The sequence below is a fragment of the Oryzias latipes genome, chromosome 9 (genome assembly GCF_053564925.1).
Source record: "Oryzias latipes strain Hd-rR chromosome 9, Olatipes_Hd-rR_3.1".
Classification (NCBI taxonomy): domain Eukaryota; kingdom Metazoa; phylum Chordata; class Actinopteri; order Beloniformes; family Adrianichthyidae; genus Oryzias; species Oryzias latipes.
Genome location: NC_136245.1, coordinates 21,859,639 through 21,886,541, shown reverse-complemented (window position 1 = coordinate 21,886,541; position 26,903 = coordinate 21,859,639). Strand labels below are relative to the sequence as shown.

Below are 26,903 nucleotides of genomic sequence, written 5' to 3'. Positions count from 1 at the left end.
CTTCTGAAGAAGAGTCAATTAGATCCAAAAAATCTGGATAACTATAGACCCGTATCCAACTTACCATTTTTAAGTAAAATAATAGAAAAAAGTGTCGCTACTCAACTGCATGAGTTTTTAAATGCCCAAAAAATTTTAGAAAAATATCAGTCTGGTTTTAGGAAAAGCCACAGCACAGAGACTGCTCTTTTAAAGATCGTTAATGATCTAAGATTAAACTACGACTCACAGAAACTTTCTGTTCTGGTGCTGCTGGATCTTAGTGCCGCTTTTGATACAGTAGATCACCAGATTTTATTAGACAGACTTAGGAGTCTGGTGGGCCTCTCTGGAAATGTTCTTAAGTGGTTTTACTCTTACCTGACAGATCGACACTTTTATGTAAGTATGGATACGTGCTCTTCAAGAATCCACAAAATAAGTTGTGGGGTTCCCCAAGGGTCGATTTTAGGGCCAATACTTTTTAATTTGTATATGTTGCCTCTTGGGGAGGTCATCAGGAGACACGGCGTTGACTTTCACAGCTATGCTGATGATACACAGCTTTACATCGCCGTGTCTCCTGATGACCTTGAACCTGTCAACACTCTTTTAAACTGCAATTTAGATATAAAGTTGTGGATGGCAGAAAATTTCTTACAGCTCAACCAGGACAAAACTGAAGTTTTAATCATCGGTTCTGAAGACAAGAGAGAGATGATTTTACCACATCTTCATAATTTTAAACCTTCTCAATGTGTGAGAAACCTGGGCGTACTTTTTGACTCTGAGCTAAATTTTATCCCACACATTAAAAATGTCGTTAAGACAGGATTTTATCATCTCAAAAACATTGCCAGAGTCCGCCCGTTCCTCTCTCTTGCCAGCACAGAGGTACTAATGCATGCTTTTATTTTCAGTCGTTTAGATTATTGTAATGCCCTGCTCTCTGGTTTACCCAAAAAGTCTCTTTCAAACTTACAACTTCTACAGAACTCAGCGGCACGAGTTCTGACGAGAACCAGAGGGCGAGAACACATTACACCGGTTTTAAAATCGCTGCATTGGCTCCCTGTGCGTTTCAGGATTGATTTTAAGATTCTTTTAATGGTTTATAAATGTTTTTATGGTCTTGGGCCTTCTTATTTAAATGATATTCTTTTAAAATATGAGCCCTCGCGGACCCTGAGGTCCTCCGGTGCTGGCCTCTTAGTTGTTCCCAAGGTGAGGACCAAAACTTATGGTGAGGCTTCGTTCTGCCATTATGGTCCTCGCCTGTGGAACGGCCTTCCGGAGAGCCTCAGGGCCGCAGAGACTGTAGAGGTTTTTAAGAAGAGGCTCAAGACCCACCTTTTTAATTTAGCTTTTAGTTGATTTTAACTGCTAATTTATTCTATTAGTTTTAGTATAGGCTATTTTATGTATTTATTTTAATTTTACGCATCTTATTTTCAATTTTATGTTTTTAATTTTAGCATCTTATGATTTTAGCCCCTGTGTTTCTTGAGGGGGTCTTTTCCTCCAGGGATGCCGGTTTGGTCAGCGGTTGTTGCTGCAGTTGTTGCCCTTGCTGGGGCGGCTGGGGTCTAATTTTACAGCTTTTGGCTGTGAGGGGGACCCCGGTGTTGTCCCGGTCTGGGTGGGCACTGTGGCGATGTTCCGGTGGCCAGGCTGGCTCCTGGTATGAAAGGATTCCCAGATACTGTTTCCTCACAGCAGAGCCAAGCCATACTTGTTTGTTTGTTTGTTTGTTTATTTATTTATTTATTTATTTATTTATTTATTTATTTATTTATTCTTTTACAGTTACATAGTCATATTTCATTGTACGTGGGAGCCATGGGTCATGTGGTTTAATGGAGGGGAGTGGGAAGGGTGAAGGGTGGGTTGGGGTTTTTATTGTAATGTTGTGTGTTTACTGTTTTTAGTGTTAAAGCGCTTCGAGCTGCACAAAGTGCATGAGAAGCGCTATTTTATAAATAAAGTTTGATTTGATTTGATTTGATTTATTTAAATGTGCATTTTGAGCTTCCACGTTTAAAACTCCATACAAGTTTTTACAACCCTTGTCAGGCTCTATGTACAGAATTCACACCAGTCAGGCAGTCAGATTTGTTAGTGACGTGTAGATGGCGTCCCTTTTAATTTCATGGAAGTGCCAAACGCTTGAAATGGGATCATGGATGAGACATTAATAATTTGCGATTTGTGCCTGTCTGGAATTATATAACACCAAGTCTTTCATATATTGGAATAGAGCTGTGAAAGAAAAAGCCTGAGCAAAATTAGTGAGATTTGCACTGCTTCAACATTTCACACCAAGCCTCTTCCAACTAGTGGCGAACATGCTGTAGTAAACAGTAGAAAAAGAAAAAGAAGAATCCCCTCCCTTGATGTCCACTTTGAACACCATGGACCACCATGTTTAAGAATGTGCGTTTAGCGCATCCTTGTCTGATGTGTCCTTAGCTTTGCAGTTTAGATGTTACTTTTTCAATTTTGATCCTTATTCTGCAGTTGTTTTGAAACTTTTTGATAATAAGGTCTTTAGGATAAGGAGCCATTTGTTCTGTTCTCATGGATCATTTGTTCTCCACAATAAAGACATGTTCCATCTTTAATCAAGCTCTTCTTTGTAATCCTTTGCATATCCTGGACACACTTGTCGATATCACTCTAAAAGGCTTTAATTGAAAATGGTAAAGATGAGACATCCTGTTTCCTTTTCAGGCCTACGTGGCAGTACCTCGAGTTGTGTTGACATTTGAATTCTCTGTCAGAACTAATCCTGTGGCTCTGTTCACATGGGGTCAGAGGGAAGGATGAAGTTGCCATGGCAACCATGTTGATAGAGCAAAGGAGCTCTGGGAGAGATGAGCAAAGCGAGGCGCAGTGGCAAGTCATCAAGATCTCTCTTTTTTCCAACAAACGAAACTCTTTTTTTATTTTACCTTGATGTAGTATATTTTTCCTAGCCTAATTATACAATCATCGTTACCCTGACCATTACTTTAGTTTGACCTTGCGGACATATTTTTTGTACTCCCTGTCTTACATTAATACTAAAGTATGGGGGGAAATGTCAGAACAAAGTGCCACATTTAAAGGTCTCGGAACGTGGTTCTCACCCCCCCACCATCTTTTCCTAAATGCTCTCAAACTGGAAATAAGTGAAAAAGACTGAAAGTCACAAACCGCAAATGAAATGTTATTTTTAAACTTGCTTTGATTGCCTGATTTACAGAACAGTCCTAGTGGTCCCACAAAAACAAAGAAATCAGCAAGGCATTGTTTTTTTTTACATTGCTTGCATAAATAAACTTAGTTTTCTTAAACAGCCCAATCAGTAGACTGTTCCTGAACAGCCCGTCTTTGTGGCAATTGAGAACCGTGTGAGGCCCCAGGATGACCAGAACCTCATCTAGAGGACTGACAAATGCATGATTTCTAACACACATTACTCCTCAAATCATGGCTAATTACAGTGAAGTGAGTCAAAGGTCCTGCATTTCTGCCATGCTAACAGATGATTATTAAACAAAGTTTCAGCTTAAGAGGGGATCATCACACATCTCTGCTAAAGCTGTAATCAGCTTTCAGTAAGGTGAACCAATGGTTAAATATTCCAGGCAGTACACGATTTCAATGCTGCTTCCTCCATCATTATTCAAGGAGAGGATGGAAACAAGTCCTGATATTTAGGACTGCTGTGATGTAGGGGGTGAGGCTGCATTTTCACAGTGGATAACCAGCACTTTGATGAAAGTTGTGTTTTTTTCTTTTTTTAACATGCTCTTGTGGCATTTTTCTGTTGATGGAAAATTAATCTTAAAATTGTATTTCTTAGTATTTTCTTATTCAAATCATTGTAAATCAGGAGCAGATACAAAAACGTAGTTGGACAGAAAGACAAGCTCCTTGCTCCAGTCCATTCTGATGTGTCTACTTGTAGACGACTAGATTCATCTTTGTTTCCCTGAGCTGGAATCTGGCTCAAAACTGTCCAGCTGAATAGCACCAATGTAGCTCACCATTTTTCCTGCACTCAGTAATAGTAGGTTGGGGTGATGAGGGGGCTGTAAGATAGCGGGAGAGAGTGTAAACAGATGGATGATGAGAAATGGAGGAAGGCTTACTTCGCACCAAAGGTCCCACCTATAATTCAGTAGTGAGTTTTTGATGAACTCCTGCCGCTCTATAGAAACCTTTTAATTTTTGTTTACAAATTTTGGCTAAAAACGACATAATCATGATTAAAAGACCACTCAGAACGCTTTTAGATTAAAAGATCAACGTAAATCAAAAGATGAACGGAGTGGAACTTTAAAGCTGCTCACCATATATCTGCTTACATGCAAAAGAAATACACAAAAGCTCATGACAAATAAGTAACTTATTAAATAAAAAAGGACTTGACAAATTAATAAAATACAGATTTAATTGTAATACCAACTGTTTTCATTGTCTGTTCCTTTTTCTTAACTAAGTCAACAGAGGAAATGTGACACATTTCTCTAGCTGTGCCCACATCTCACTCTGGCTCATCTGAGACAGCTTGTGGAAAAGACTAATGGTTTTTCTAGTGAGCAAACTAAGCTCCTTCACTTCCTCCACTCATTCTCCTCTCCACAACTAAAAGGGTTCAGAGCAAGAGCCTCAAAAAGATCACAGGAGAAGTCAAGCAGAAAAGGAAGAAGGCAGAAAACCAGACCATGGGAGGGTTCTCTTGATGCCTTCATCCACTCCAAGGAGCAGAGGAAGTGTGTGTATCAAACCACACATCAAACATTTGTAACAGAAAAAGAAAGCATGTCACATCTTGAAAAAAATGTTGGATTTTTTTTTTAGAAGCTGAAAACCTGTGAAATTACATGTGGGCTTAGCTGGATAAAGCTCTGGTAGTGAATTCTTGCCTCACTTTGTAATGTAAACAGGTCATTGTGGGTTTTCATGTAACACCCCAAAAGCACACAAACCTGACCGTGTACTTAACATAAAACACGCCTTTTTTATGCCATGTGTCATAACGTGTTTGTATGTGTGCTGTGTTAAACCTTGACTTTTATTATGGCATAATCTCTGTAAGGGTTTGTTTTTCTCACTCCTGTTACTGCCATTGTCACACCAAGTCTGTGTTATTGTGCAATTGCATTTTCACAGCAAACATAGCAGATCGACCAACAGTCTTTACACTTTTGTGCACATTTTCTCTGTTGTGTCTCATGCACATGTTTGCAAAGTACTTTCATGACAGCAGCTCTTTTAATGGATTCCTTTCTATCGGTGTCAAAAAGACTTGAATTAAAGAAAGGCGTTGTAGCTGGTTTTCTTTTGTTTTAAATGGTAAATGGCGTATACTTATATAGCGCTGATTTTATGATGAGATTTGATTAAACTTTATTTCAAGCATGAATTGTAGTCAATACATTAAAAGAAACTCACATAGATTTATCAAACTCATTACAGAAATGAAAAAATGCAGAGAAAAAAAACGACACACTTAAGTCACTTTCTTAATTAAATATAGTGATCATTAACTAAAGTCAAGTAGAGCTTGATTTATGCTTGAAAAGGAGTGGGAAAAAGTGAGTTTATATAATCCCACCCCTACTGAGTTAATTAATTTCATATTTTTGCATAGTTTTTGTAATCCGGTTCTGATCAGATTGTTTCTTTTCAATTAACTTTTTTTTTTAACTTGTCCTGTCCAACAGCTGAGCAAACCGATTAGAGCTGAAGGCCTCTTGTGTTGGACATGTTTTACTTTAACAACAGGGGTTATGAATCTTCAGACAAACCAGAGGAAATAAATTATTTTGAGATCAACCAGGTCTTCAACTTTTAATAATTTTTATGTATTAACAAATGAGTTAGTTGGCTCTAAATAAGATGATCTGGGTAGATATTGAGCATGTTTGTCATCATTTGGACCCCTTTTTCTGGATTTTTGTTGTTTTATCTTGGATTAAAGCTTAGTCCTCATCCTCCTGCCTTTCACTTGTGTTCTCAGGGATTTGGATTGTAAGGAGCATCCTTCTCTTGATGCCAGTGGCCTCTATCTCCTCCTTGGTATCTCAGTGGGGCATGTGATGGCCAGCAGAACTGTTCTTTGCATTCAATGGACTTCTCTAGAAAATTGTGTGGGTACCTTCCTTCTGGCCTTTTGATGGTTCCATGCCTTCAACATCTGCTGTGTTGCCGTTAGGTGCAACAATCCTCTCAGTTCTGATCATCTTCTTTCTCTTTGTAACCACTTATAGGTAGTTGGCTACAGGGGTTGCTGGTGCCCATGTTTGTTGTCATCTTCAATCTGAGGTCAGCTGCTCTCGTGTTAAGCCTGCTTGGGCTTGTTACTAGGGCCTGAGGATATCTCCCCACTGACCTGTCACCCTTGCTCTCTCTAGCTACAATATTTGTTCAGCATCTCTTCAATCTCCTTGCGGATGCTGGATGTTTCGATGTTACTGTTTGCTCATGAAATAACCACTATCCCACTCTCTCTTCATGTGAACCAAATCACTACTATAACCCTCTTGCTGGTATAGTAGCACCCAAACACTTACAAGCAACTGTTTTGTTTCATTGGATAATTCTGACATGATACCTTTCAAAATATATTTAACGTATATGTGTGTTTATATGCGTGGTATGTATTCTATTCTTGTAAAGAAGATGGCATCATTTTCTAAGATTTTTGTTAATTTTCTTTATTTTCTAATAAGCGTATTAATTGATATATGAATTGCGTTTGATATCTCTGTGTTTTGTTTTTTGTTTTTTTTATTGCAGTATTCAACTATTGTTTTAAATGCTTGAAATCAATAAATCAAATCAAATCAATGAATCAAATAACATGGTCACTGGCTGTGGTGCTTCCTGGCTGAAGGGAATTGCTGAAGAGAAAAGCATTTTTATCTTTGGCAGCAAGTAATAACAGGATAATAAAACAGATCTTATTAAATTGGTTTTTAATAATTTAAGAAACATGACGAAGCTTTGGTTTGTTGCAACATCCCTCTATCCAAAAATGTCAAAAATGGCTAGGAAGAGAAGATCTAAGTGTTTTGAAAACAGAAGAATTGAACATCTTTCCGATCATATTCGTATAGTTTTGGATTAAGATGAAAAGATTTTAAAACATTTTTCATTTCGTTGAAATTGTACATGTTTTTTCATCATGTCAAAGAAGAGAAAAATTAAAAACAGATTTTTGGAAACTCACCACAAAACGACACAATATGGCTGCTGTCTTCATGAACAAATTTCCTGGTGACGGCTTCTTCCATAATTTGCTTAACCTGTCAAAGATACAGCATGAGCTGAATGACTAATTCATTAGTCTCCAACAATAACCACAAATGGTTTCTGAGGAGCTCAATTGGCTGAAAGGATAGGTATTAAGTTGAATTCACAAACCTGCTGTTATTGAAAAAAATAAGACTACTCCCATTTTTTATCTAATGTAGCTGCAATTATTTTTCAACAAGTCCAACAGAGAAGCTGACTGCAAAATGAAGCTGTCTGGTGACTGTGGAGACCCCCCCCCCCCCCATGCATTTGCCACAACTATGCATGGGGAACATTAGCCTCCGGAAACAGCCGTACAGATAGCTGTAATTTCCTGCTGAAATGAGTCCAGCCATAATAACAACGTTGCACTGCCAAGTTCATCATTTCAATGCACAGAACGTATTGGTTTATTCATCTCTATGACAACATGCCAGCTGACCACAATGCAATTCTGATAATCCACCGTGAACCACAACTCAATACCTTACTACCTACCTGAAACTTATCCTTATTAAAAACAAACTCATTAGGAGTTATGCACTTATAATTTAAAACTCTACTGTATGTAAACTCTATGCAAAACAAGAACAGCAAGCAAAAATGGCCAAAATACAGACGAAAACTACACTTTCAAAATAAAATAGGAAGCAAATGCAATGCAAAATGGCAAAAAAAATTAACTTCTACAATTTTCCTTATTAAATATAATATCCCACCAGTATCTCTAAGAATTAGGCACTTAATCAATATGCCGTTAGAGTTTATCCTGAATGCTGGAGCCATAATTACATTTTCAAACAGACAACTAATGCTGAATGACAGAGACAAATACATTTCCTCATACATATGCATTTATTTACAAAGGGTTGAGGTTCCCTCTGCTTTACTTTAGGTGTTTTTTTCTTCACAACCTAATTGCAATGCAACAAGTGTTGGAACCTCTTTATGCTGTTTGACCCTGGATTCTTTTGAAGAGTCTCCTTAACAATTCTCCAACAATTACCTTTGAAATATATTATATCTTTAGGGTTCTGTTCTGTCAAAATCAGTTTTCATTTTGAACATATTAGTCACAGCTTTAGATTTTTCAAAATAAACAAATGCCTAAAGGTTTGTTAGGATCCAGCAAAAAAATAAACCAAGAACATTGATTTGGAAACTGTGGCCAGCTACACACCCACCAAACCCTTCTTTCTCCAATTCGGAGCCATGCTTGGCTTCAAGAGCAGGAGATGGCTAGTGAGGTAACATAGCAGAGGGGTGAAGATGGCTCATAAAACCCTCATACAGAGATTTTAAAAGAGTGATCAACCCATTCTGTTCAAAAATGTAAGCAAGAGGCACAATCGAAAACAACTTTAGTTCTCTTTCTCAAGGTAAAATATTATTACACTTTCTCTATTATTTCTTTCAGCATATAGAATTTTAGGAGATATTTGGGATATTTGAGCAACTCAAACTCTACCCGAACATTTTCATTCTTAATCTCTTTACTGTGAGCTTTATGCCTTTTTTTATTTAATAATCACAGGGCCCCAGTTAAGGAGAATTAACCACGATGTTAATATAACCCACAATGGGATGTCCACACATGTGGACACCAAGAGTTTAATGTCCTTTGTAGATGTAAAACAGAAAAACGGCCTTTGACCGCTTCACATTTTCTTCTTCTTTGCTTTAATTTTTTTTAATCATCAAATTCCATAAAAAACAAATATAGATAAAAATGTGAGTTGTAAAGGGAATTTTTTATCTGAATACAGCATCTTGCATATCCATTTATGTTAAGTTCCAACACAGACACACATATTTTTATTTAATAGGGTCCAGATTTAGCACTGAAATAAAAGGAGCAGCAGCGTGTGAAAGATGCCAAGATGCATTAAACAGTGTCCGCCAATGAGAGTTTTTCCACCAAATGTTTTTTTGTAAATGTTTGCTTTGTAAATTTGTAAATTTGTAAAAATGTTTTCTTTTTATTGTCTGCAGTTTGAATAGACCACATCTATTTGTTATTCCTAAAGTTGATCCTTTCCTGCTAATAAAGGCTGTAACCCTTGTGCTATCCTAGGTACTTTACCATTGGGAGTGGGGTCATCTAGACCCACTAGACAGTTTTTCTTCAATGATTTGGGATCTTCACTGGTGTCCATGGATTACATGAAATTTTTCCACCTTTATCCACCTTTGTCATGGTAGGAAGAACATGTCAATGTAAGGGTGGGGGTCATCTAAGATAGCACAAGGGTTAAATGACAACTTTTTTGGTTTGAAATAAGTTATGTTAGTTGAAAACGTCACATTTACTTAGATACTAAAACATTAAATATTTTAAAAAATCAACTTTTGGAAAAGCCTCTTCATTGTTGCCACAACTGCTCTTGTAGTACCACTCTTTATGTAAAATGATGACTAGAACATATTTATAAAAGAAAATCTTATGAGCCTTTTGAGATGTTCAAAGAGGATACAGGAACATTTTCATGCAAAAAAAGGGTTTGCAATGGCAGAGTTATTGGAGTTATATATTATCAGCTGCAGATCTGATTTATGTTCAAGAGTAAGCAGTAAAATTAGAACTGCAATCAAGTTTTTATTTGACTCAAATCCACACCTGCATTAAAGACATACGGGCAGCAGAGTCAATAATGTTCTTTCCGCATCCACTGAAATGATTCATGCTGCCAACACAGCAGAGACTGTTGCAGTCTGACGAGACACTCTCCAGCCCGTCTCTGTAGATGCATTTATAAAATATTCCATTCAAAAACACAAAAATTAAAAAACACAAGAGACCAATTTCCGAAGTTTTCCTTCTGAGTGCACTTGACACACAGCTGATTGATATGCTCACTTGTGTTTCCTCGTCTCGTTCATCTGGGCTACAGAAAAACCCTCTGAGAGATTCATTTGCTGAAGTGTTTTAACAGAAGCGCCCGGCAGGTTTCTATGGAGACGTCACAAGTCTCACAGAGAATTGCTTCAACCAAAGAGATGCAGAGAAGATATTAATTCATTTCTGAAATAAACAAGAACGACTGCAGCTCCCTAACGGCACTCAACTAATGACGTCCAAAAAGAAACAGGGATGTTTGACATATTAAATATAAAATGTGTTTGCTTTCATAATCCACAAAGGTGAAATCTGTCCAGGTGTGGCCATTGAAAGTAGAAACTTGGAGGAAACCATTTAAAGGATGTGGCAGATGTTGGAGTCTTTATAAAATACTTTAACACTGCAGCAAAGCCTGATGAATCTGCTGTGACTAAGCACTGACGCTTAAAGGCAACACACATTCACTGATAAAGATCTATTAAGCACTCCAATTAGGTGGTGCGACAGGCGAGTCGAGAAGAAAAAAGCCAGAGAATCAACACTTATGCCTCACTGTTTTTTTTCATTTTATCATGATAGACTCAATGCAAAAAGACAATAAAAAAATTACCATTACTTATGCTTATGCTTATGCTTACCTAATAAACAAGTACTTGTTATATTGGCGAAAATATATTCATTAAAAATTATGAATTGAAGCAACCCTGAAGTAGGTGTTAAAATAAATCACACCACAGGCTCCTTTCAGGGCTTTCCAGCAGCATTTCATAATCAAATCTACTTCAGGAAAATGGAATTTGCATTGATGTTTACAATTTTGTTTCCATGAGCACAATAGAGAACTTTTCTCAGCTTTGTTTTATACTTTAATTCTTAGCATAACTGGAAAACAACTTAAACAATTCCCGCCACGACTGTCACACTCAAGATTAGCCCGATGACCAGTTCAATAAAGCACGGTAATCGAATAAATGTCACGTGTCAGCCATTCACACTTCATAAAAGCAATGTAACCTTTCTTAATCCTCCTAAAAAAACATCAATCAACTCCTAAAATTGTTTATCAGTTTTTCAATTAGTTTCCTCTTTCAAATTACATTCTGGTAATGAATATCCTAAATACTACATAGAGCCAAAATATAAACCATAAATAAATATATATATATATATATATATATATAGCCTCCACTTTCATATTTCAGAGCTAATTCAATCTACAATGTTTGAATATATATATATATAAATATATATATATATATATATATATATATATATATATATATATATATATATATATATATATATATATATATATATATATATATATTTTTTTTTTTTTTTTTTTGTTTAGTAATCATCATGTTTGTTTGTTTGTGAAGGTGTGATCTTTCAAAAAATCAGAGCAGACAAGGACAGAGGCAAGGTTCCTGCTTTAGAGCTGAGGCAAATGTGTGTTCTCATCCAAACCAATTATGTGCCAGAAGGTAATTCTACAGTCAGAGACATGCTCCGCTCTCTGGCTAATGGCCCACATCTAGGTATGTGAGAACAGACTGATGACACAAAACCAGCTGGACAGGGAGAGCATGTAAACACACATCATGGAGATGCCATATGGTGCAGCCAACCCTGAGCATTAATACACATAAACTAATGTCAAACAGTAAAAATTAACTGTTTTTATCTAAGCTAATGACATCAAGCAGAAAAAACGTATAATTTCTTATTTAATTTGTAAATAACGCATTATTGAGGAAGCTCTGTGAGACCCATACACACTGGGAGAGAAAGGTATTTGACGATCAGCAATTCTTCAAGTTGTCCCACTTAAAAAGATGAGAGAGGTCTGTAACTTCATCTGCGAGAGACTAAATATCAGATAAGACAGTGATAGAACTCTTTGGTATAAGGGGAAACAATGCTGACCTGCACCAATGTGAAGCACGAGGGTGGAAATATCATGCTTTGGGGCTACTTTTTGGGCAAGGGGAGGACTTTTTTCTTGAGGTGGGATTCTGGGCAAAAAGCCTCTTTCATCATTGAGGGCACTGAGATTGAAACATGGCAGGATCTTCCAGCTGGACAATGACCCCAAAAACATCACCTGGGCAACGAAGTGGCTACATTTAACAGAATTTCAAGGTCCTGAAGTGGTGTAGCAAGTCGCTGGACCTCAATCTAATACAGAATCTGGAGGGGGAATTTAAAATCTGGGTTGCCCAGAGACAGCCCAAAACATCACAGCTCTTGAGAAGATCTGTATGGAAGAATGGACCAAAACAGCAGACTCACTGCAAATGTGGTGAAGACCTACATTACAAAGTACTGATGTGAACTTTTTGTTTTGAATAAATACTAAAATGTTTCTCCAAGGTATGGAACACCAGATAAGACTGCAAACAGGAAGAAGACAAACTAAACTAAAGCCCTTGTAGTTATCTTTACGGAAACACAAAGCACAACATAACTTTTGCTCTAACAAAATGAGTGCCTAGTAACTTGTCAATTTCCATGCGGGAACCTCCCAAATGGATAAATAAAGTTGTCTATCTATCTTAAGAGGGGAATATCAAATAAAAAAACAGGAACAAAATAGGCAAAAGATTTTTTTAACCTATCTAAAGAAAGGTTAAAACATTTTACAGGAAAAATTAGATGAACAAAAATCAGTTCAGTTAGAGTGAGTTTATCTTCCCCTTCAAGACTTAAACAAAACTGAACTTTAGTTGACAATAGTCAAACAGACTGGATTATGTTGGTTTTCTTTGAGAAAATACTGACTAAACAAACCGAAGGAACAAACAAAAGCTTCATGTAAATGTCACTAGTGGAAAAATAGAACAGTAACACACACCATGTATCTGTCATAGGTTATATATTATTTCTACAGATACTATTTTGTGATCAAATGGATAACTTGAACTATAAACATCTTATATACAAAGTTAGCAATCAACTTGGTTTCAAGCAGGTTTATACACCAAGGTGAAACCTTTAGTGTTGTGTTTTTCAGGCTGTGGAGGGGAGTGAATACCATCGTTTTTGCACGGCATGATGATTCTGGGTTCACTTGCTTGGGCGTCCTATGTAAAGTCTGCATGCTTTCTCCATGCCTAAGTGGTTTTTCTTCAGTACTTCCAGTTCTGATTTCCTTCTGTGATTGTACCTCTGTGACCCTCTTCCTAAGCAGACGTGTTTTAGCACAACATCAAGACAGAAGGCTTTGCACATGCCTTAATATCAGCATCTCATAAGAACGGGGTTTTCATAGGTTTCTGCATTAAGCAACAAACTGATAGAAATGAAGGTCTTATAGCAATTATATTTTGTGTCACAGTTCATATAATTTTTAAAATTATCCACATTTTTCCCTATGTTTAGTCCTAGCTGATTCCTACCAACCTTAGTTGGTTTTAGTGTTAATGCAAAACTATTTAGCTTGCATTTACTTAAGAAATGTTTGTTTACTGTTGTACCAAAGAATAGCTTTATTGTGCAGCTGATTTTATTTCTACTTAAGTGGATAAACCAGTACTTTTCCTGATTTACAAAACATGTGATTCCTATTCACTGTTTTCTTTACATAAATCCTTTGGACCCTTATTCTATTAGCGAAAAGTAAATAACACATTTCTTTTGAAACAGTTTCCTCAAAATATTTTCTTAGCACATGAATTTGCTAATTCATGTTTATTTTTGTCTGCCTGAATCCTCAATGTAATGATACTGACCCAGCGGTGAATAATTTTATCTTTTGCTTGTTTTGATGTTTTTCTTGCTTTGCTTTGTGTATTGCCTTGAGACAACCTCAACTGTGAGTTGGGGCTTTATAAATAAACCAAATTATATCACAGAAGTTTCACACAATGAATTACAAACTTTTGAAACTGTTGATCAGTTTGAGTTATTTCAATAGTAATTGGTTGGATAACCACTTTTTCCTTAGTAATATTATGATATATTACACTCTTAAAACACTTGGGTTATTTCTTCATCCGAGTTCTTGGGTTATTCAAGTTGGGAAACATTTTTGGGTTACCTTTTGGGGCGGTGCTAATTTTTGGGTTATGGTCAATTCATTTTGAACTAATTTATGCTTTTTCTGATTGTTTTTTAGGTGAATAACTGAGAAAAAACTTGGTCTCTTTTTATTGCCTCGCTGGGTTAAAAACAACCTAACTTGGATTATTTGTAACCATGGAGTTTTTAGTTTGTGTATATATTTTTGGTTGCTTTTACCTGCTTCTGACGGTATGATTGAGACTCTAATTCAGCAGAAAAAAGTATGTATTAAATAGTTGAAATAATAATTGGTTTTTGCTTTATTTGCTTATGTTAAATCAGGTTTTGCAACAATTATCTGAACTGATGTAAAGTACTTTTCTTTGCCAGAGTCCTGTTGTAAGGCTTTCTATGATCATATTTTAAAAGGTTTAGGGCCTGTAAGTGAAAAACAGCATCAGTGTTTAAATGCCAAGCAGACCAGATCATTGTTTCATCCTTAGTGTCCACCTTTGCTTTAGCCCTCTGTGTTGGTGCTGATGGATGCGACTGGACCGCTTCCATCCTTGCTTCCAATCAGCTTCATATAACTCATTACAGGCATTACAAGCCCACACATATTGTGTTCCAAAGCTGTTTGGCAGGAGCACAGTGTTTTAGCTTGCCATGAAGATTGCAAACACTGGCTATCACACTGTCTGCTTCCTTTGTGCTGCTTCTCCACCCCAGGAAGAACAGCAGAACTGCAGGGCAAGAGCTTAAACTGAGAAAATATTGTATATATTTACCAAAAAATATTTTAGACAAAAAAATAATAACTACTTTTAGTAGCTTTTCATAAATGGTGGGGCTCTCTAATTCGTTCTTTTTCTTTTCTTTTTTTTACAGAAACTGTGATAGATTTGTGGCTTTATTCTATCTTGGATAAATGTCACAATCACAAGAAGAAAGTAAACCTCTAAAAGTGAGACTCCAGTTTCAATACAGACTATCCATGCATTTTCATTGTGAACTATTCCAAGTACTCCTTTAGTCCGATATGTTTGTTTTTCCGACACGAGCTGAATACACCCACCTCCTTCTTGACGGTGCGCAGCAGCTTCTGGCGGGTTTCTGCCTCTGAAACACAGAACATCATCCAAACAAAACCTTTTTACTCTCCAATCAAATCAACCCGTTCTTCAAGAACATAAATCAGACAGTAATGATACAAATCTCTTTTTTTCCCCTCGCACCTGCCATGATTGTTGCCATGGATCCCGTCTCCAGCCTGCGCACTGCACCCCTCCCAATCGCAGAGTGCTGCCTGTAAACTGAGACGTGGCGCACGACTCCACCTCTGGAGAGCTCACGCCTCTCAAACACACCAGCAGAGCTGCTATTGGCTTGATCCACTCATCGTAAACTCACTCACAAAGGCGTCCTTAAATCTGCAATATATATACATATACATATATATTTATCAATTAAAGAAGCTACCATCAAATAAATGGTTAAAAAAAGATAGAAATGTAAAAACTGGATTTGCCTAAAATTATTTGTCAAATCAAATTAAAAAGCTTAACAAATAAAACTAATGTAAAATTCTGCACATTGTGTGAAGTATTTATCTTTTGTGTGAAAAACCTGAGGTTTGCTTCTTAAAAAAGATTTCGATTTAGTTCCATCTTGTGGTCAGTTCATGGAAGGACAAAATGTAAGCCTTTTTACGGTTTCCCACACTTGCCAGACACTCCAAAAATTTTCCTTTTTTTATAAAATAAAATCAAAAATTAAAATATCAATATGTCAACAAGAATATACTTTTAAAAAAGAAGAAAAAGTAGGATTTCGTTACAACATAGTAGTAGGTTTAGGGGTTGTCATCCGGAATTGACAAAGCCTTTTGGATAAGAGGTGAAACGTCTTCCAACTTTGAAAACCAAGTCCAGATGACAACCCCCAAACCTACTACTATGATGGAATCAAGGTGGATGAGAGAGGGTCTTCATCGACATTTCGTTACAACCTTATTTCCTGCTGACACCAATATTTTTGTCTTTCTATATTAAAAATTTGTCCAAATGGTAACATTTACTGTCTTTTATAACATAAAGATTTATCATTCAGCTCACAGGAAGCAAAGTCAGTAACCCTTTCAAGATTGGAATACATGTTACAAAAAAAAATGAAAAACGGGATTAAAAGTAAATCAATGTGCAATGGGCACACCCAACAGGTTGGAGATGAAACAGGCCAGAAGATGGCGATAAAGACGTATCCCTTATTTGCCCTAAACTGTCAGCAGAGCTTCACATTTCAGCCTTTATTGAGATGTGACAGCATGTTTCACTGGTATGTGCAGTATATGAGTGAGAACATGCCCAATAAAAACACTCAGTGAGTCAGAACAGAGTTTTTGCTTCAGTGAACTTCAGCGTGAATTCTTGGGGTCTTGAGGTCATGAGTCCAGGTCCTCCTGGGGGGACTAAACTGTCAGGTGAATCAAGTGGTGAAAAGGCAGAGTGATAACATGAGATGACAGACTGAGAAGAATGGGATTTGCCCCCCCCCCCCCCCCTCCATTTGTTTTTATTTCTGTTTACCTCAACAAGCATCTTCAACTTAGCCTCTTCTCTTTTGAGATGACTCAAGCTGACTTTCGATAATTTTAGGTAATAGCTTTACTTGTTGAACACTATAGCAGGACTTCTGCCTGGCTAATCAGAAAACGTGTTCAACTGTTGGACGAAGAAGCTTCTGTGTTTGCCAAACCCTAAATTGCACTAATTAGCATCTCTGCACAGCTTCTTTACGCCATCAAACCAACATCCCTTTATGAGGAAACGTGAGAACATCTGATGGAATAAAAACTCTTAATCAGGAGGCAGGATGTCTGAATCACAGGGATATTTCCGTGGGATTTAGGTATATTTTTTAAAAGTAAAGGAAGATCTGGTTAAGCAGGACAAAAATGCAAATAAATCAACAACCATCAGAAAACAAGTGAGAAGAAGAGGCCAAAGCAGAAGCAATCAGTGTTCTAAGAAGTTTTAATTTATGGTGAAAAACAGCAAAGTCGCTTGAAATCATTCAAGATGGCAATTTTAGAATGAACAAGGCAAATGTCAGATCCATGACCCCCTGCCTGTGAGCATCTGAGCCTACCTGCACACGTCCACGTGTGATTAGACTGGATGTGCTCTGGCTGGCAGCAGATCATGTGATGGAGGCCCCTGTCAGTCTGATGTTCTTCTGCCTGTGTGTGCCAACGTAGACTGACAGGACACCCAGTTGGACATGGTCAATGCTTGCTGATTCGTTACCGTGTTTTGATGCTTTTGGCCCTCAGGGGCCTCTGAACTTGACAAAACAACACCACCTGTTTTCACCTCTATCTATCTATCTATCTATCTATCTATCTATCTATCTATCTATCTATCTATCTATCTATCTATCTATCTATCTATCTATCTATCTATCTATCTATCTGTCTGTCTGTCTGTCTGTCTGTCTGTCTGTCTGTCTGTCTGTCTGTCTGTCTGTCTGTCTGTCTGTCTGTCTGTCTGTCTGTCTGTCTGTCTGTCTGTCTGTCTGTCTGTCTGTCTGTCTGTCTGTCTGTCTGTCTGTCTGTCTGTCTGTCTGTCTGTCTGTCTGTCTGTCCGTCCGTCCGTCCGTCCGTCCGTCCGTCCGTCCGTCCGTCCGTCCGTCCGTCCGTCCGTCCGTCCGTCCGTCCGTCCGTCCGTCCGTCCGTCCGTCCGTCCGTCCGTCCGTCCGTCCGTCCGTCCGTCCGTCCGTCTGTCTGTCTATCTATCTATCCAATAGAGTTGGTGGGACTTGATTAGGGAGGTGGTAGGTGGTTTTCACTAAACCATGTCAAAGTAACAATAGATCAGAATGCCGAGACAGTTTTAGTTTTTTTTTTCTCGAGGTGGCTGTGGAGCAGATGCCTTGGTGCATTTATAACAACAAAATTAAACTTTGCACACACACACACACACACACACACACACACACACACACACACACACACAACACAACACAACCTCCCCAACATTTCGTCATTTGGGCTCAACCTGGTGGCAGTTTCATGTTCATTTCATCCAATACCATATGCTTTTGGACACAAAGCAAAGGATTACAGTTTTTTTTAGTCGCTTTAGTACAATTCTCAGATCAGAATGAAATTCCCAAAACTATTTGTTCAATCTTCACATCATGATGTCACTTGTGCACATCATATAAGCAGTTTCTCACTTCTTTGAACAAGTTGCAATTGCTTTGGTACATCCATGCAAATGATTATGTACAATTCTCTGCTCTTTGCTACATTATCAATTGTTTATGTCATGTTGATCAAAATGTATTATATAGTTCACTGTGCAATAGTCTTACTCCTCAAAACACCTAGTCATTAGTTCATCGTATAAGTCATTAACTGCAAAATGGTTGACCAAGTTGTCATAATGTGACAAACATATTTTGCTGCATTGCAAGAGAGGATATTCGCTGTAATGTGGATGAGAATTTGTGGCCTAACATTCAGGAACGACAAGAGGTGTCGGAAAACCACACCAATTCCTACTGCACTGCCTGTACTGTTGTACAGAATATTGTCCTATCTTTTTTCCCTTTGTGTTACTGTTTGCAGTGGGTTTTTTCTATTTTGGTATGACATGGTCTGTCAACAAATTACAATATGAACAATAAAAGTGTAAATGTGAATCTTGTCCAGTCTCTTGCAATCAAACAAAAAAGGTGTAACTTACATTTGACAATAATTGTCATCCAAACTTTAGCCATAGTTTACATCAGAACCTCCCTCTAAAGTACACAGTTATATTGACAACATGACTAATTAATTTGACTGTCTTGTTCGTAGACAATGACACAAGGACTTGACATTCTGATGGCACTGACATGTTCAATGACATTAAGACTTAGTTTTCAGGGATGAACTAAAGATTTTGAGCAAGTTACAGGCTTTTGCAAGAAATCCATAGTGTTTTGCTGTTTGTACAAATTGTTTTGAGAAATGCACACACATATTTGCAAACTTCAATTCTGATCTGAGAATTGCACTAAAGCGACTGAGAAAAACTGTAAGTACAAACATGATCACTTTTTAATTGCTTTTGATCACTTTTACTGTGCTTTAATCATGTCTGTCAAAATGAACTGTTTTTGTACAGGTTGAATAGTCAGTGTAACTACTAATCTTCATTTCACTGCTCGTATCATTCCACACAAACTTGTTGAACATGTTGTCAAATGTTTTGCACAGTCATTTAAAAAACATTATTATTGTGTTTCCATGTGTTGCCATAAATAACATTTATCAGCTGAACCTCATACACTAATGAAAAGGGGGGACTTGCAGTTGAAACCAATGATCAGCCTCTCCTTCACAATCATTCACTTGAACCCCCACTTTACAAGAATACATAGGATTGGCATTAGAGTAAGTGCATATTGTGTCTAAAAAACTGCAATACATGGAAGGTCAGTCTCTTCGAATAGGGGTGAGAGTGGGTGGAGGAAGGGGACAAAACTGGGGAAAAAGAGGCCAACCACATAGACAGATTGCTGATGAAATCAGAGCAACACTGGTAAATTGTGGCCTCACCTTGGTTGTGGCTGGTCAAACAGCCAAATGTTGGGAGAACCATTATCAGTTCATTTACAGTATTCAGATTTCTTTGGGAGAACAGTTGAGCAAACTGTAATTAAGGATTATTCAGTACAAAGTAATTTACTCTGTACTATCACGGACATAAAAGAGGCTTGCATTGGGACATGATCCGGTAAACCTTTACACTTAGACTTACAATTTACTACAACTGTAGCTCAGATTTTTGTGGCATGGTCTGCTGTAGTTTAATGGTAAATAAAATATTATTACATTACAGTACTGGAAGAATTTAGCATGTTTACGTTTTTCTGCACGTCTGAAAGGATTGCAAGACAACCTAGCAAGAGGTGGAAGAGGCCCCCTTTTGACTATGCAGCTAAAGCATTTATTCATAGGCTTTAGTTTTATTGAATTCTAGTTTTCAAAATGTCATACATGGCTGTCTTCACTTTACATGGCATCTGTTACAATGTAAACATGTTCAAACCTTTTGACTTGATTGAGTTGAAGATGCTGGAGCCAAAAGTTATCATTTTGATTACACTTTCATTGACATAAATACTTGACTTTGAAGATAAATTATCTATTTTAAGTAAGGGATTTGCTTTTGAAGCATGAACTACCTATTTGAGCTAATGACTTGCTTTTGTATAATTGACTTTCCCTTTTGAGAAAGTGACTCACTTTTGCTGATTATCTACCATGCTTAGCTGTTTGCACTAATTGTTTTCAGAAACGCCTTAGCTGTGCTGCAAACTGTAATACTGTTGTGAAAAAAGCACCAAAGCGACTGAGATAAACTGTAAAATCTTAGATGCAAATAGATAGTCAAACCATCTAAAAAACCAAGGCCTTAAGAACTTCTAATTGTCAAGTTTACATTTAGAGGTTTAAAAGTTTAATTAGCAAATCCCAACAGAAATGTCTTCAGTAAAACTGTAAATACGAAAATGAACTTTTTTTATACACTTTTTTTGCTAATAAAAAATGTATCATGGAAAATTGAAACATTGTTGCAAAAAGTAAAAAGTAAAAAGCAAAAGGTTTTTCTTTAAATAAATAAAAAGTTTACAAAACACAAAGACCTCATCAAAAAGCAAAGAAGGAAGATATTGAAATAAATAGGTAAGTTTAGAAAATAGTATTTTGATCATTTATAGTGTAGTTTTTTTAAAACAATTAATTACCATCCATCCATCCATCCATCTCTTTTTCCATCTTTTTTGGATTCACAACAAATTCTATACATTTTAAGAAAATATGGATATATTTTTAGATGCCTGAGATGCATTCTGTCATTTGCAGCAATGACGGGTTTTGCACTCATCTTGGGGGTGAGGGTGGGTGGTAGTGGAGGTCCTTCCATTATTTTCTATGGATTTTAACGTCAGAATAGAGTCTGTTGCTACCGTGAATTTTCCTCCCAGAAAGTTTTTTTAATCAAACAAAAAATGTGGGTTTGATGACCATTAACAACTTGAAAACGACATATCTGAAACTAACCCCTCAAGTTTTAAAAGTTCGTGCTGCTTTTCTCAATCGACACCTCTTCTGTCTGCGTGACGGGTCGTCCATCCAAGTGGCCGCTGCTGCCCCACCAACTCCTCCCACTCGGCCCTGTCATCACCACAAGAGAAAGCCTCCTCCTCTCTGAGGGACTGCTCCTCTGACTGACTTTTCACAGTCCGATGCCCCGACAGGACTCAGCAGGCATGGCAGGCAGCCTCGCGCACCAGGGCTCCCCGAACCCGGGCTACAATGCCCACAACCCAGTCACTGTGCCGGTCCCCACCCAGACTGACTCCAGGGACAAGTGGAGCAAGAAGATGGATTTTCTCTTGTCTGTCATTGGCTTTGCAGTTGACCTGGGAAATGTTTGGAGGTTTCCGTACATATGTTATCAGAATGGTGGCGGTGAGTCTGCTGGAGAAGAATGCTTTGACGGGTCAGGGGTTGTGCAACTTGATCCAGTGTGTGTGGCACTACTGGGCAAAAATGGCTAAACATTTTAAGCAACTTGAATTACGCAGAAAACGGGCAAAAAACCAGGAACTATCCATGGTGCTGAAACGCATAAAATGCGCCTGAAAAGTTTCCAGTTTTTTCTTCTTCCAGGAAACAACGTAGTCAGGGTTTCACCCTAATACATGGGTTGATAAAAAAGAAATTAACAAATATTAATAAATAAGATAATAAAAAAATCAATGAATGCTTTGTTGATTTAAGATCATTTTTTGGAAATTAATATTGTGGCATATTTCATTTTTTACTTTGATCTATTGTATACAAACGTAAGCAAATAGGAGTTTTACATTTCAAGGCAGTGCTTTAGTTTTATTACAACATTTTTCATTAACAAAAGAAGAGGATTCATATGTAAAACAAGTATGATTTTATTTTAAAAAAATGTTCAGACATTTCCAAAATGTGCAATTAATGCCTTAAAAGCCCAAGATTTGGGCCTCTTCTTAAATAATTTATTCTACTTTATTTATGTGACATTTAAAGAACGTGGTTGTTAACTTTCACTAAATAAAGTAAAAAATCTGTTTTTTATTTAAATTAAAAAATACAATATTTTTGTGTGGACATGTACATAGTATGAAATACATTTCACACAGTTTGATCAGACAGACACAATTATGATGTCTCCTTAACCTCCGCTGTTGTGCTTCTCTCGGCAGGTGCTTTCCTTATACCCTACATATTGATGGCCATCTTTGGTGGTGTGCCGCTCTTCTACATGGAACTGGCGCTGGGGCAGTTCCACAGAACTGGAGCCATATCCATATGGAAACACATCTGTCCCATTTTCAAAGGTGAGGCCAGACATCAAGCTGCACTACAGGATTTGGCATGATGTATTCTTCTGTTTATGTCTATTTTATAAATGAAGGAAATAAAGTATACATAACATATTTACATTTAAGTTCATCTTTCTCAGGGATAGGTTATGCCATTTGTATCATCGCTCTGTATGTGTCCTTCTACTACAACACCATCATCGCTTGGGCCCTTTTCTACTTCTACTCCTCATTTTCAACCATCTTGCCTTGGACAAACTGCGATAATGCTTGGAATACCCCTGACTGCACCAACTATTTTGGCATGGACAACGTCACTTGGACAAATTCCTCAAGGTCTCCAGCAGAGGAATTTTACACGTAAGTGCATGTAAGTGTGAGTAACAGAAGCCGCATATATAAATAGTTTTACAGTAATGTTGCTACAAAGATTTTTTTCCAGAAGGCTTCACCTTGTCTCCTGCCAACTTGATGATTTATGTGTTTGACTTCAACAGGAGAAACGTCCTGGAGATCCATAAGTCGTCGGGGTTGAAAAATGTGGGGGGGGTCCGCTGGCAGCTGTTGCTTTGCCTTTTTTTGATTTTCACTATAGTTTACTTCAGCCTCTGGAAGGGGGTCAAGACCTCAGGGAAGGTATCACATGGCAACAAAACATCACAGTTCATGTTTTTCTTTTCTGTTTTAATCACACATCTTTGAAATCTCTCATCTCTGTGTTTCTCACTTGGATTTATGCCTAAAAAAAAACCCAGGTTGTGTGGGTGACCGCCACCTTGCCCTACATAGTGCTTTTCATCCTTCTCATTCGAGGAGCCACTCTGCCAGGAGCCTGGAGAGGAGTGGTGTTTTATCTAAAGCCGCAGTGGGAAAAGCTGTTGGAGACTAGCGTGAGTTGTGCAAAGCTGGATAAGAAATTGTTCTCTTTTTGCAGTGTTTATTAAGTAATAAAGAATGTATAATAAATAAATACTTAAATGTATTATATAATGAATCCCAATGATCAAAGAACTACTTAAAATATCGAAATCATTGTATTATTTCTAATGTTGCGGCCAAAGCTCAGACAGAAATGATATTTAAAAAATCTAAACTTATGAATAGGACAAACTAGGATAAGAAAAAAAGGCTTAGCTTCACTTTTTAGCTTTAGCTGACAAGTAATCAAAGAACATTTTGTGTTCTGCCTTTCATTAACAATCATTTCTTCTTTCACATTTTTAAGCACTAGTACCATTTTTGAACTAATCCCCCTTTACTGGGGGGAAGGTTAATTCAAAATAAATTATTTGTTTTTTTAAATCAGCTTGCAAAACTTGAAGCAAGAAATTAAATTTTAGACAACAAAATAGACAATAATGAACCTTTTGCTTAGTATTAGAGCATCCAGGAGTCTCTCCCAAGAGAATATAACTTACTTAACTGATAAAACAAAGTTATAATAACGACTTAAAATGTTATTAAGGTTTTTTTACACGTAAAAGTCAGCCTTTTATTTTTACTGAAATTGCATCATTTTTTAGGTGCAAAAACATGATGAGCTAGATCCTGTAGGTCATGGTCCATATTACCTTTGTTGCTAAACATGTATAAAACAAAAAAATAACCTTTAACTGATCTGAACCTGATCAATAAGAATGTAAAATATCAGGAAATATTCAATATCTGCACTTTGTTTAGGTTAGTATATATGGTAAAAGAACATTTGAATGAAGAATCATTACTGAAAAAACATATAACTCATAACAGTAAAAAAAAAAAATCATTATTTTTTCAATTGTGTATATTTGATTAAAAGAAACAAAAAAATATCTGTTGTGTCTTTTGAGATTCAAACTCTGTTTTTTTAAACAATATTTTCAAAATTGTCCTTTTTTTAAATATCTTGTCCGTTTATTGCAGACACACATGCAAAAACATTGCAGATTCTTGAGATTTTAGATGCTACATTTTTATTCAAAGTCTAAAACATTCTTTTGTTGGTTTCCAGCTTGTCGTTGCTGTTTACCAAACAGTATGTGAGTGCTTTAGTTGCAGGAGAATATGGATGAGACGAAATGAAATGCATAAATAAGCCACAGAGCAGGATAATAAGATGCATAATTGGTTTAGATTTTCTACCCATTAACAAAGGCTTCGCTCTCTGTATTGCACACTAATATCCATCGCTGTTCTCTTCTTTTTAATGCCGACTGCAGGCTCCTCTTTAGATCTCTCTACATGCAGCTGTGTGGAAAATACACACAACTGATGCAACCTCTCACAGCCAAAGTTACACAGAGCAAACAGGATACAACATAAAATAAACTTTGGATACAAACAGACGAACAAAAAACATGTCTTTTTTGAAAAGCTTCTAGGATTTTTTGGTTTTATATTTTGAAGAACAATTTTATTGACAAAACTCCCGAACAGCCAGGTTTTGCATCTCTCTTTGTTTCTTTCAAAGGTGTGGGTGGATGCCGCAGCGCAGATTTTCTTCTCTCTTGGGCCGGGGTTTGGAGTCCTCCTGGCTCTTTCCAGTTACAACCCTTTCACAAACAACTGTTATCGGTACTTATTGATGCAATGACACATGCACACAAGCAGAGAGATTATAATCGAACCAGCTGCTGCATCAATGTTTATAAGAAACAATTTAAAAAATGTAAAACATTTAAACTGTTTTCTGTATGTACCAATCTGTGATGTGATTGTCACGTCTTCTTTTTCTGGTTTTTCATTCACAAATTACTAGTGCATTTTGGCACAGATGCTGTGCTTTTAATTATAAGTAAAAAATTATTTGGAAGCAATTGTTGTTTTTTTCAATGGTAAAGATTAAAGTTCTATTAAAGAAATCAGTACCTTTCTGATAAGACACTATTTTTCCCAAGTTGATCTAACTGTGATCTTACTCCATTTCTTTTTATTTGTTTTTGTTTTTCTATTACTAATTTCTGTATTTTTGAAAAATATCAGAACTTTAAACCTCCAAACAAACACGAATGGAAATCTGATTGAAAAAAAGCGGAAATAATGCAATGCAGATACACCATTAGATACCGAGATAAAACCTTAAAAAATATCTGAAAGCAAAAGCAAAATGAATCACAAAAAGATGCTTGATTTCTCTTTATAACTTTTTAATTTTCTTCTCAAACAGAGATGCTATAGTGACCAGTTTGGTGAACTGTCTGACCAGCTTTGTGTCGGGTTTTGTGATCTTCACGGTCCTGGGTTACATGGCAGAGATGAGGAAGGTAGAGGTCGAAGATGTTGCTAAAGATAAAGGTCAGGAAATATACAAAAAAAAAACACTTGAATATTGGAACTCAGTTCTAAATTCAAATTCTCACCGTCATCTTGTTTTTTTGCTTTCCAGGACCCAGTTTACTCTTCATCACGTACCCAGAAGCAATTGCAAACATGATGGGTTCAACATTTTTTGCAATAATCTTTTTTGTGATGATGATCTCACTGGGACTTGACAGCACGGTACAAACAATAGATTTAGCATGAACTAAATTCAAGATTAAGGATATTTAGCCAAATTAAAAATAGAAAATACATCCTGTGACATGAATAGTTTTGACATACAATAAAAAAAAATGTTAAGAAAAAGGAAGGTTATTAGTTACCTGTGTGCTTTAATTTAGGGTTTTGTATCCTGTTTTAGTTTGGCGGTTTGGAGGCGATCATCACTGCAGTGCTGGATGAATACCCAGATCAGCTCTCACACAGACGAGAACTTTTTGTGCTTTGTTTGGTGGTGGTCTGTTTCCTGGGCTCCCTGAGCACGCTCACATACGTAAGTCATGTCTACATACATGTTAATGTCAGACTGGTTATGTTTTTGCAACAGGGATCACCCATATCTCCTGCAAGTTTTTTTTTTGCTCTGAATCCATGTTTTGGTAAGATCCACCATGGTTAAATACAGTGGAAATTATCTGAGTGCTGACAGATGAACTGAAGTGTAAACTGCTGTTGAAAGGGTGGTGCCTATGTGGTGAAGCTGCTGGAGGAGTTTGGAGTGGGATGCTCCATCATTGCAGTCGGATTCCTGGAGGCCATCGCTGTTTCTTGGTTCTACGGTAACAGAGATTTTTTATTTCGTATTAGCAGTACATGACACAAAAACAACAGAAAATGGAGAAAACTAATATCTTATGGGTTTTTCTGTTCACTCTCAGGTATAAACAGATTCAGCAATGATGTTCAGGCAATGCTGGGCAAAGCACCAGGATTATTTTGGAGGGTTTGCTGGGTCGGCATCAGCCCAGCATTTCTGGCGGTAACAGCAAAAGGACATTTTGAGCTTTATTTACTATAACAGCTGCAAATCTGCATGTCCATCGCTGATAAACACAAAACTTTAAGACACAGTTCTAAAAACATC

At 37.1% G+C, this 26,903-nt stretch overlaps 2 protein-coding genes across 5 annotated transcripts in view; one reads left to right on the top strand and one right to left on the bottom strand.

The window, feature by feature from the left end:
* sgsm1a (small G protein signaling modulator 1a) overlaps window positions 1-15,490 on the bottom strand; it is a 35,806-nt gene extending 20,316 nt beyond the window's left edge. The window contains exons 1-3 of one of the 3 annotated variants that reach the window (XM_078952941.1): window positions 15,343-15,490; window positions 15,183-15,226; window positions 7,202-7,277 (exon numbers count right to left, since the gene is read on the bottom strand). In XM_078952941.1, coding sequence (XP_078809067.1) covers window positions 7,202-7,277; window positions 15,183-15,226; window positions 15,343-15,361 — 139 coding nt within the window. In that variant the 5' untranslated portion in view covers window positions 15,362-15,490. The remainder of the gene's footprint in view (window positions 1-7,201; window positions 7,278-15,182; window positions 15,227-15,342) is intronic. The other 2 variants (XM_023958470.2, XM_078952942.1) reach the window with 2 other exon arrangements.
* Window positions 1-26,903, top strand: part of slc6a4b (solute carrier family 6 member 4b) — a 30,909-nt gene that overhangs the window by 2,240 nt on the left and 1,766 nt on the right. The window contains exons 1-11 of one of the 2 annotated variants that reach the window (XM_004072602.5): window positions 21,283-21,632; window positions 22,403-22,537; window positions 22,663-22,882; window positions 23,020-23,158; window positions 23,278-23,412; window positions 24,972-25,075; window positions 25,668-25,795; window positions 25,887-25,999; window positions 26,181-26,312; window positions 26,499-26,598; window positions 26,698-26,798. In XM_004072602.5, the coding sequence (XP_004072650.2) occupies window positions 21,407-21,632; window positions 22,403-22,537; window positions 22,663-22,882; window positions 23,020-23,158; window positions 23,278-23,412; window positions 24,972-25,075; window positions 25,668-25,795; window positions 25,887-25,999; window positions 26,181-26,312; window positions 26,499-26,598; window positions 26,698-26,798 (1,533 nt within the window). In that variant the 5' untranslated portion in view covers window positions 21,283-21,406. Of the gene's footprint in view, window positions 1-21,282; window positions 21,633-22,402; window positions 22,538-22,662; window positions 22,883-23,019; window positions 23,159-23,277; window positions 23,413-24,971; window positions 25,076-25,667; window positions 25,796-25,886; window positions 26,000-26,180; window positions 26,313-26,498; window positions 26,599-26,697; window positions 26,799-26,903 lie in introns of those variants that run through there. The other variant, XM_023958472.2, reaches the window with a different exon arrangement.